This window comes from Crocuta crocuta, unplaced genomic scaffold (assembly GCF_008692635.1).
Source record: "Crocuta crocuta isolate KB4526 unplaced genomic scaffold, BGI_CrCroc_1.0 scaffold427, whole genome shotgun sequence".
Classification (NCBI taxonomy): Eukaryota; Metazoa; Chordata; class Mammalia; order Carnivora; family Hyaenidae; genus Crocuta; species Crocuta crocuta.
Genome location: NW_027533273.1, coordinates 2,528,891 through 2,540,083, shown reverse-complemented (window position 1 = coordinate 2,540,083; position 11,193 = coordinate 2,528,891). Strand labels below are relative to the sequence as shown.

Sequence of the window (11,193 nt, the reverse complement as noted above, 5' to 3'; positions counted from 1 at the left end):
GAGGCGGACCTTATCAAGAGGAGGGAGCGAGAGACTGCCAATATGTAAACGGCTGCTTATGGACATGGAGGGCAACTCTAATTTACCCTGATTCTGTTGGAAGAATTCATCAGTCTGTTCTCGAGGCCACCAAGTGCAAATGGTGTGACATTTTGCTCATCTTCAGGGAAGGTCTCATGCAGGCATAAATTGAGTCCTGAGATTTTTCTCGGGTTGGCAAGTTTTAAGAGTGGGATTAAAAGACAGGAGTTTACGTTGAGCTTCTTTGCATAAGAACCCAACAGATACTTTAAACTTGCCATCTTCCTTTCTGTCAAAAGCTAGTATGTTGTTGAAGGATCTCGATTTGCATTTGCTCTGCTTCTCCCTGGCACTGTAGTCGTGCAGAATTGTAAACCCCTGTGAATCTCAAAATCCTCATACACCGGAAACCTGATAAATTATGCACACGCAGGTGATTAGCACAGTGCCTGGGCCAGCCAGGGGCCACATTGATATGTGTTGAATCTAAAATGTGTGCCAGGGGAAAAAAAGAAAAATGGATGCTTGCCCAGCTCTGTGAGGCCGTGGTCATCTGGTAGATTCTATCACTGACCCATGTGACTAAGCAAAAGACAAAGGTACATGTCAGAAGAAGGGGAGCTGAACAGGCCAGTGAGGGGCATGATTCTGATGAGAGGCAGGAGCACAGCCTAGGGTATCTTCTCTTCAGAATCATACTTTTCTTGAGAGGATGCCAGTGATGGTTGGGAGCTGAGGCTCCAGTGACCTATATTCTGAGTTCCCTGACCTAAGTAGCATGGGCACATGATTGGTGAGGTGGGATAGAAGAATGGCAGCTAGGAGTGAGATGGAGAGAGGCCAGTTAAATCATCCCATACTCTGAGGAGACTGGAATCTGAGGAAAAAGACAACCAGCTTAGCCTCTAAAGCAAGGGCCTCAGCCCTACCAGACCCAGCACCTGTTTCTACTCCAAATATAGCATAACATCTACTTGTCTGTCTTGAAACAAAATTAGTAAATAATATGCCCTGCCTACTTACATAATTTCAAAAAAAGAATGCTTTCCCAACTCTAATATAAAGGAAAATAATTCACAATAAGGGAATACATATTTCAGGCTCTAAGTAGTCAAGAAATATACCATACCCAAGAACCTCCTTAGAGAAAACGTGTCTCATCCTTCCTTAGAATGAGTAAGTTTGTGTCTGAGAAGAGTAAAACATTCAGCTGAATATGATTAGCCCTTTTTGCTTATAAGTGATGTTCTAAAAGAGAAGCCAAGTTCAAAAGTGTCTATACATATATAAGTATATGTGTAGTTGCCATTTATGTGAGGGCTACAAATACAGACTGGTTTGGGTATGTGGGATTGGAGACTCAGGTAATCTGAGTGATATTGACTTTGCTGCCCTAGTTTTTCCAAAGCGGTAACAGCTTATTGGTGAAGTTCCAACAAAAAGAGAGTACAAACATCCCTCGATTTACATGGTGATTATGTTCCTGGGAAATTCAACCTATATTAAAACTGTGCCAATGAGTTAGAGTCTGTGAACCCACATGAAAGCCCAGCAGGGCTCACGGAAGCTGTGAAGGACGTGGATGGCCTTGAATAGAACTGTAACCCAACATGAGGCAACCAGTCCCTGGTCCTCACCCGGAGATTCACAGATCCAGGGTAGCACGTCCAGTCTTTGTGCAAGCCGAAAATGCTCCCACAAAAGTCCAGAAAGCTCTCTTCACACCACTACCTGAAAGAACACAAGGATAAAGGTGAAGGCCAGTGTGAGGGGTAAATTTAGCTGTCAAAAAAATGGACTCTTCAGGAACTGAGAATCACCAGCTTTCATACTGGTTTCTTTGGCCACCCTTTGTTCTTAAAATAAAACCTCTGAATTTAGAGCTTTGCTTTATCCACATTGTCTTTCTAAGTTATTAAGGCTGTTATGCTAATGATCATTCCCCAAAGCCTTCCCAAATTTTCTGTTTCTGTGGCCTTGTTTCTCTTGATGTCACATTTCCTCTGTGCTGTTACTCGCCCTCCTCTGACTTTAAAGCTTTTGACTTTCGTAATTTGTTTATGCTTACCTGTCCTGATGTGTGTTTGATGACAGCTTCTAGTCTGATCTAGGTGATTTTTCAGGGCTGGGTTGTGACCAGGAGTGAAACGTTCATTATTTCTTGGTGCGACTCTGGGAGTTGAAGCCACCTGGAACAGCTACCGCGTCCGCTGGTTTTGACCTTTTTCCAAGTGGGATTCCAGCTCCGGAGCTGACAGTTCTGTTGGTCTCCGCTTTTGAGTCCTCAGGAGGTTTTGGTCATCACGGAAGGGCGAACGTGTCTTGTTACCTGTGTGAGCACAAGGCCATACAAAGGGTAACACTTCACCTAGCCCAGAAGGTGTAAGGAGAAAACAGTATCTGTGAGACTCAGGTGCTCTTTCTTTTCCAGCTGACATCCCAGCATCCGTATGCTGAAGTGTTCATCGGCCGGCCCCACGTTTGGACGGTTGACCTCAGCAACCAGGAGGAAGTGGAAGATGCCGTGAAAGCAATTTTAAGTCAAAAGGTTGTCTCTTTTATTCCATTTCCCCCATCTGCACTGTGACCTGAGATGTGTGGGCCGTGCAGGCCGTCTGGTTGCGTAATGAGAACATTTCCTTACCGGCTTCCCTCTGGGGTGAGGAAATGGTCACGCCATGGGACATGGCCCAGGGCGGGTTCGTGGGAGCTCTGACAGATGGGAGCTAGTTTGGTGCCCCCGTATGGATGCTGCAGACCCGTTCGGTGTGACTGCTGGGTCCCAGATATAGTGGTAGGAGTTTGAATTAGAACTCGTTTCAGTGCCTAATTGTGTTCTTCTCACCGAGATGGGAAAACACAGACCTGCTCCCCTACAAAACAAAACACACACACACAAAAGTAGGAATGACAGGAGCGACTAAGGAAATACTAGGAAATTTTTCTAATGTTTTTTAAATTTATTTCTGAGAGAGAGAGACAACGTGAACAGGGGAGGGTCAGAGAGAGAGGGAGACACAGAATCGGAAACAGGCTCTAGGCTCTGAGCTGGCTGTCAGGACAGAGCCCGACGCGGGGCTCAAACCCAACGAACCGTGAGATCATGACCTGAGCCGAAGTCTGACGCTTAACCGACTGAGCCACCCAGGCGCCCCAGGAAATGTTTTTTATAGCACTTATTTATTTGTTTTTTTTTAATAGACATCTTTTTGTTTATTTATTTTGAGACAGAGCACATGTGTATATGCAAGTGGGGGAGGGACGGAGAGAGAGAGAGAATCTTGTTCAGCCCAATGCAGGGCTCAAACTCACCAACCATGAGATCATGACCTGAACTAAAATCAAGAGTCAGATGCTTAACTGACTGAACCACCCAGGTGCCCCCAGTTAAGTACCGACCATATGCAGGGCACCCTTACTTCTGTTAACGATGGAGGCTGGCTCCCTGCCTGTGGAAGCTCTCCACCCAGTAGCAATGGGCCGACTTAACCTCTCCCAACCCCCCGACTGCCGCGGATGCCACTGGTGTGCTCGTTGCTCTCTGGACTCCTCCTTCCGCAACACCGCTTACACTCTGTCACAGAGTCCTATATGGACATGGCTGTACTGAAGACGGGCTGGAATCCGCTAGAGTTGGGGGTTCCAACTCTGCCACCTACTTGTAGCATTCCCTCGGGCACTTACTGAATCTGAGCCTTAATTTCTTCATCTCTAAGTAGGCTTGTACTACCTACTATATAGGTATTTGTAAGGATTCAAGGAGATAATGAATGTAAAGCCCGTAAGCCTAGCATCTACCATATAGTCAGTGTTCAATTGACAGTACTAAGTCACTATTAGTAATACATATATAATCTTATTTTTGTTATCAACAGTCTGGATTTGCACTAGACTGTCAGCAACATGAGGGCAGGAAACCTCTCTCTCTCTCACTGCGGTACTCTGTACCCAGCATAGTGATTTGCCTAATGGATTGAGAGAGAGGAATAGGTGTTTAGCAGACTGTGTTCAGTGCCAACAATAATATGCAAAAGATCGAGAAGTGGAAGTAAGGGGAAGCTTACTGGAAAATGCAGCACTGAGTTAAGTCTTTTAGGATGAGTAGGAATTTGCAAAGCTAAACCGAGAAGTGGACCCAGAAGGGCATGGGTTCAAGACCCAGTGTGAGTAAAGAGGAAGAGGTTGAGTGGAGTATGGCCCCACTGGGCTACCTCCAAATGTCTGCCCCCCATCTCTGGCTCCACCACCAGGGAGTTCTTCCTGTGGAGACCGATGGTTCTTTCTTTCTTTCTTGAGTCCCCAAGTCCCTCAGGGGATTCGTTTCTTAGGTCTACCGTAGCAAAGAACCACAAACATGGTGGCGTTAACAACAGAAATTTATTCTCACAGTTTTAGAGGCTAGACGTCCAAAATTAAGATGTCAGCAAGGTCATGCTCCCTCCAAACAAAGCCTATAGTGGGGGAATTCTTCCTTGTATCTCCCACCTTCTGGTGGCCCCAGGCATTCCTTAACTTGCAGCTATAGCACCTCAGTCTGTGTGTGTGCCTGTGTGTGTGTGCCTGCCTGTCTTTCCCATTCTTTCCCGACCAAAGGATGTCAGTCATACTGAATGAGGGCCCGCTCTAATTGAGTATGACCTCAACTTGGTTACCTCTGCAAAGACCCTGTTCTCAAAGATGGTCACATTTGCAGCTTCCGGGAGTTTGGAATTCAGCATGATCTTTCTGAGGGACATAATTCAACCCACAGCACTCGTTTAAGTGCACCTGCCCTTGCAGAGGAGTAATTTAAAAGCTGCCTCTACATGAAGCTGAAAATCTTGGATCACGGTACACAAAACTTGTTAGGTGCTAGATGCCTTTTGTCCGACAAAAATCTAATGGGAATGCCTGATATAAAACATAGAGAGTGAGGCACTGACTTGTACTTGCTCATTCCTACATGAGATTGACTTCACCCCATGGGACCTCTCATGCTCTACATTTCAACCCTGATCAACCTTTTTTCTCCTTATTCCAAAAACTGTTTAAGACCTCATAAGGGGAAAGAAAAGTAATTATAATAGTGGCTCTTATATAGAAAGAACCTCCTACACAGCTCAAATCTCTCTGTATCTATATGAGCCTAATCTCACTTAATCTCACTTAATTCTTATACAGATGAAAAGATTGAGGTTTAAAAGTAATAAGTGGGGGCGCCTGGGTGACTCAGTCGGTTGAGCGTCCAACTTCAGCTCAGGTCATGGTCTTACAGCTTATGAGTTCAATCCCCACATCGGGCTCTGTGCTGGCAGCTCAGAGCCTGGAGCCTGCTTCAGATTCTGTGTCTCCTTCTCTCTCTGCCCTCCCCTGCTCACACTTTGTCTCTCTCTTCTCAAAAATAAATAAACATTAAAAAAATTTAAAAAAAAGAAATCATCAGCAGAAATTGCAGAATATGTCTGACTTAAGGGGCGCCTGGGTGGCTTAGTCGGTTAAGCGTCCGACTTTCGCTTAGGTCATGATCTCGCGGTTCGTGGGTTCGAGCCCCGCGTCGGGCTCTGTGCTGACTGCCAGCTCAGAGCCTGGAGCCTGTTTCAGAGTCTGTGTCTCCCTCTCTCTCTGACCCTCCCCTGCTCACGCTGTCTCTCTCTCTCTCTCTCTCCTAGAAATAAATAAAACATTAAAAAAAAATTAAAAAAAAAAAGAATATGTCTGACTTAAAATCCTGTGGTCAGTAGAGGAGATCATCAGGACTCAACTCCTGGTCTTCTGGTACCATCTAAGGCCATCTCTCATTGAGTGATGTCAAGCCACCGGTCAGATGGGACCATGGTGGGTCCAGCTGATCTCTGAGAGCATTTCCCAGTAGGAACTGTACTCTGACCTAATGAGCAGGTACTAGAAGAGACAGGACATCTCACAAGAAGGCAGGTGAAGAGGAAAAAAGGAACGAGAAGGTGGGAAGTTATTGAGAAGTTTGTAGCAGAAACTGCCCGGCACAGCCTGTAGGCATCCATCCTATGGCCTTGTGAGTAGTGGTCCTTTCCCCACAAAGCAAGATGGTGAGAACTCTTCCCCTGTTTCTCTGCATCTGGGCCTACTTGGGCTTCTCCATGATTGGATGTGGACTCAGCATTCCTTTTCATTCTACTCCCCAAGGAGGCCTTGACTTGTTTCTGAAGGATAAACATGCAGAAAATTATCACACGCCCCCTACCCCAATCCACACAATAGCTCCTCCATCTGTGTTCTTTTATCAAAGGCCAGGAGTCTGGAGAACTTTCTCACAGAGAGGGCCCTCCCTGTTCCTGTCCTCAGCAGGGTGGCTAATGGAACTCACTGGTAGGGGTAGCTTAAGAATACAATTACCCTTTTTTTTTTTGGCTTTGCTTTTCCTTTTAGAGGAAAATCATTTGGCTTCATATTATTAAAATAGTGAATTGGCCCTAAAGCAATTAATGAGTCAACGTCCCTTTGGTTAAATTGGGTTAGATTTGTAGGAGGATACAGAAAGAGCCATTTTTCTGTATTTATTGCATGGAGTCCTTTGAATTAAGTCACTTCCATTTCTAATAGATGACCTTTGGAGTAAGTTGTAGGAATGGCCCCAGAGTGTCCAGTCTGTTTCCCACCACATAATTGGATCTGTTGGTGTCATGGCAGATGGCCACCAATGTTTATTTCACTCTAGAAATTCAACTTGTCACCATATAAATGAGCTTGAAATGCCAAGTCTTCTGCTTTTGTTTTTTTCCATTCCTTCTGTGAACCTTCGAGAGGAGACATACTGGTAGGCCAGAAAGCTTCTGGAATCACCCACAGGTTGAGTACATAAATATCCTTTAAAAGAAAGGGCTATAAAGGGCTATGTCTCTGGGTCAGAGAGGACAGAGCAAGTGTAAAAGCTTGAGATGAGAAGGGGCAGGCTTGCAACAGGGAAGTCAGTTTTCTAGGTATTTTGAGCTCTTCTCAGGTGATCTATTTAGGAACAAGATGACCTGTGTTCCTGCACAATAGCTCTGCCTCGATAGCATAGTACTTATGGCTCTGCCTCTTTTAGCTCTCTCCGGATGGTCGTGGGCAGGGAAGGCTGAGCCAAAACCTGTGTGATTATATGATTGCAGATTTGAAGATATATTATGAAATTAACAGTCATGGTTAAAGAAGATTTCACATACAATGTGTGAATCAACACACACCAAAAGGGGGAAAAGGTGCCTTGAGACCAACTGCTTGGCTGCCTGTGGAAGGATGTCTTCTGTGTCAACCATCCCAATTTATACAGGCTTCAACTCTTAAGTGTTTTATCCAGTTCTCCACCCTGGAAATTTGGGATAGGCAAGCATAGATAGACATAAGTGGGAGATGGTGAAGGTGGCCCTCTGTCCCGTTGCTGGCAAATACTGTTGGGCTCTCTGAAGCTGTAACAGACTAGATTGCTAGTGATTTTGTGCCAAGTGAAATTTCCACATCTGGTTGGTCATGTTTGCTGGCTGCCCCCAAAACACAAGCCTTATAATGTTGGCATATTATACTGTGCAGCAGAGATCAGACCCACATTTCTTCCCTTTTCCCAGGTGTCAATATATTGATCATATTGCCTCCCCCATCCCAGAGAAGCACCTTCTGGGATTTCCTGCTGCTATCTAATAGAGCTTAGGCTCCTTAGTATAAAAATCCTTTTGTGGAGGGGTTGCCTGGGTGGTTCAGTTGAGCATCTGGCCCTTGACTGCAGGTCATGAATCTCACAGTTGTGAGATCCAGCCCTGCATCAGGCTTTGACTTAGGTGTGGAGCCTGCTTGGGATTCTCTGTCTCCCTCCACCCCTCCCTCACTTCCACATATGTGTTCTCCCTCTCCCTCTCCTCTCTCTCTGTCTCTCTGTCTCTCTCGAGAAGGAAGGGAGGGAGGGAAAGGGAAAGAAGGGGAGGAAAGGAAAGGAAAGAGAAAGGAAAAGAGAAAGTGAAAGGGAAGGGAAAGGGAAAGTAAGGTAAGGTTAAGGCAAGGTAAGGTAAGGTTTGTGGAAATCCAGTGAACCTCTTCCCAGCCGTGTCTCACCAGCTTTTGTGATCCCAAGCTCTACCCACCAGCTGCTTCTTGCATGTCTAACCTCCCACTACCTGCTCTACCTGGAATGTCTTCCCCATCTGGGCTTGCTAGAATCATAACTGGCCTTAAAAGCCCAGCATGTGCAGAAGTCTGCTTTGACCTTCTGGCCTCCTAAGACCCGTGACTGAACTCTGCCTCACTTTATTACTCTCTTTCTGCCCCACGAGTTCTTTGGGTACTGCTTACCACAACTGCTAATGCAGACCAATGCCTTTGTCACCATGATAGGTCCTTAGAGCACCCATCATGTGCCCTTCTCACATCATTGAGCGTGCATTCATTCAACAAGTGTTTGCTGAAATCCTACGTGTGCCCCCAGCTCAGCACTGGGATAGAAGGGTAGCCCATCTGCCATGGGGCCTGCCCTGTGGGGCTTTCACCTCTAACAAATGATACCCTCCACCTTTTCTTGAATGCTTGCTGTGTTCTAGACCCTGAACTAAGCACTTTATTCTCTTTTTTTCATATAATCTTTGGCTTAAAAGAGATTTTTCTTATCACCATTGTACGCATGAAGAACCTGAGGTAATTTGCTCAGGGTCCCACAGCTAGTGAGGAGCAGAGTGAAGTTGTAAATCCAGGTCTCTTGACATCTAGGTTCATAGTCTTCTCTCCTCATGAGGCACCTGAGTGTGAGTGAATCAGGGGAGGATTGGGTAAGTGCTGTGTCCTCCTCTCTGCTGATACCATGTTCTGTTTCCACAGATTGAGCCATACATGCCATATGAATTCACATGTGAGGGGATGTTGCAGAGAATCAACGCTTTCATTGAAAAACAGGTAAGGCACTTTGGAAGTTCTTTTGGCTCATAACCTCAGGGAGCTCTCGTGAACAGCTAAGAGCTCACTGTGTTTCTGTGGTTATTTTCCTGCTTTGGAAGACTCCACAAGCTGGATGATGGCTTGGTGAAAATTTGAAGCACACACTGTCATGGTCATCTAGGGAACTTAGTCTGTCCTTTAGATAAGAATGTTCTTTTTGTTGGTGGAAAGTCATAATGGAATCTTAGGATGGGAGAGACTGGATGGTCAAGGTGAAGACCTCCATAACTATCAGACCTGTGCTTGGAATGGGTTCTGAGGGACATCACAAAGACTTGGGTGGAGAAAGGGAGAGAGAGATAGTTCTCTGGTCTTGCCAGATCTTTATTTATCACCCTAAGAAAAGCAAGGATTGAAACCAGGGCATTCTGAGCATTCCCTTAATACACGCTCAATAATTCCAAATACGTTAGGACTTTTAAGTGGTTTTCAAACATCTTTTAAAACATGACCCCTTTTCAAATGAAACGACACAAAACCTAAGTATCTAAAACAGATCAAAGGAGGGCTTCGGTTCTAAAGTAGGGGAGGGCTCCAAGAGCCTCACCACCTCCAGCAGATCTTGCACACCATGGCTTGTGCTCGGGGCAGTAAAGGCCAAGAGCACCATCGACATCCTTCTATAAAATCTCAATTCCTTAGTCTTCAAAAGCAGCTCGGAGCTACAAATAGATTCAGAACCCCTGTGGACAAAGCGGTATGAACTCCTTGACCGCATTTCAGAAATGGGGGTCTCCTCTTCAGGGGCAAAGCAGAATGCCTTGAGGCAATCAAGAGATCTTCACACAATAGGGGATGAGGACTGTGCGGGCTAAAATAGAATTGGCTTGTTGAAAATGTAAGTAGGCAGTAGGCGTAGACTGGAGGTCCAAGGTGGGTCTCCGAGGAAAGGCTTGAGGCGACGGACTGGACGCTGCTGCTTGGGGGGTGGGGTGGGGTCACAGGCTCCAGGGTGGTGTGTCTGCTGTTCTGGGTGCTTGTTAGCAGCCAGAGGGTATGCTCTGCAGCCCCGTCACGGCTGTCTAGTTGTATGACTCGGACACGTTACTCACCTTTCTGGGCCTTGGTTTCCTCTCCTGTAGAAGGAGGATAGTAGAATTTATAGGGCACGAAGTGCTTAGAACAGGGCTAGCAGGTAGCGCTCCGTGTGCAAACTAGTACTGTCGATTCCATAATATGATACTATGTATCCTATCATAGTCTATAATTATATTGTGATATAATGCAATCCCCGATACAACTCATTGGACTTCACCACAAGAGCTAAGCATCTGAACCATCGTCTCGTTCAGTCTTTAAATTTTTTTAATGTTTATTTGAGAGAGAGCACAAGCAGGGAGGGGAGAGAGAGAGAGAGAGAGAGAGAAAGAGAGAGAGAGAGAGAGAGAAGGAGACACAGAATCCAAAGCAGGCTCTGGACTCCACGCTGTCAGCACAGAGCCCAGTGCGGAGCTTGAACCCAGAAACAGTGATATCATGACCAGAGCTGAAGTCAGACACTTAACCGACTGAGCCACTCAGGCACCCCTCATTCACTCTTTATATAATGCCTCCATTAAGAATGACCACTTAAGGAGCACTTGGGTGGCCCGGTCGCTTGAGCGTCTGACTTCAGCTCAGGTCATGATCTCAGTTTGTGGGTTCGAGCCCTACATTAGGCTCTGTGCTGACAGCTCAGAGCCTGGAGCCTGCTTCGGATTCTGTGTCTCCCTCTCTCCCCCCCCCCCCCACTCATGCTCTATGTCTGTCTCTCAAAAATAAATAAACATTAAAAAAAAAAAAAAAGAATGACCACATCAGCATCCTAAACTGGAGCAGCCATTTACCTACAGACTTCACGGCCATGAGTACCAAACACATCATGGCACATCATCTCATTTAATGCTCGCAGTATCCTGGGAGGTGGCAGGAATAACCGCTGCCTGGATAACAGGGACCGAGATCTGCGGTCGTGGGCTCCAGGTTTGTTGCTGGCCTGATCTGAGCCTCGACCTCGGTGGCAGACGTCCCAGAGGGGTACTCGCCACCTTCTACCTCCCGGAGCCAGCTGCTGGCCCTTCCCGCAGGTGCAGAGAGTGGCCGTCGGCTCTCCTCTTGCAGCGAGTTTTAAGCCAGCACAGCTCCCACCACCGTCACAGGAATTTTACCAGGATCCCTGCAGCGACTTCTGAAACCACTTCCTCCTTTCCTGTCTCCACTTCCTTCCTGGGAAGACGGTTCCTCACCACCACGTATAAAAAGACTCTTTATCAAGTTTAT

At 46.3% G+C, this 11,193-nt stretch overlaps 1 protein-coding gene across 8 annotated transcripts in view; it reads left to right on the top strand.

Annotated features, from left to right (window-relative positions):
- The window catches only part of MGAT5 (alpha-1,6-mannosylglycoprotein 6-beta-N-acetylglucosaminyltransferase), a 327,080-nt gene that overhangs the window by 300,669 nt on the left and 15,218 nt on the right, over positions 1–11,193 (top strand). For all 8 annotated transcript variants that reach the window (XM_077747860.1, XM_077747857.1, XM_077747859.1 and 5 more), the window contains 2 exons: positions 2,453–2,569; positions 8,818–8,892. In XM_077747860.1, coding sequence (XP_077603986.1) covers positions 2,453–2,569; positions 8,818–8,892 — 192 coding nt within the window. The remainder of the gene's footprint in view (positions 1–2,452; positions 2,570–8,817; positions 8,893–11,193) is intronic.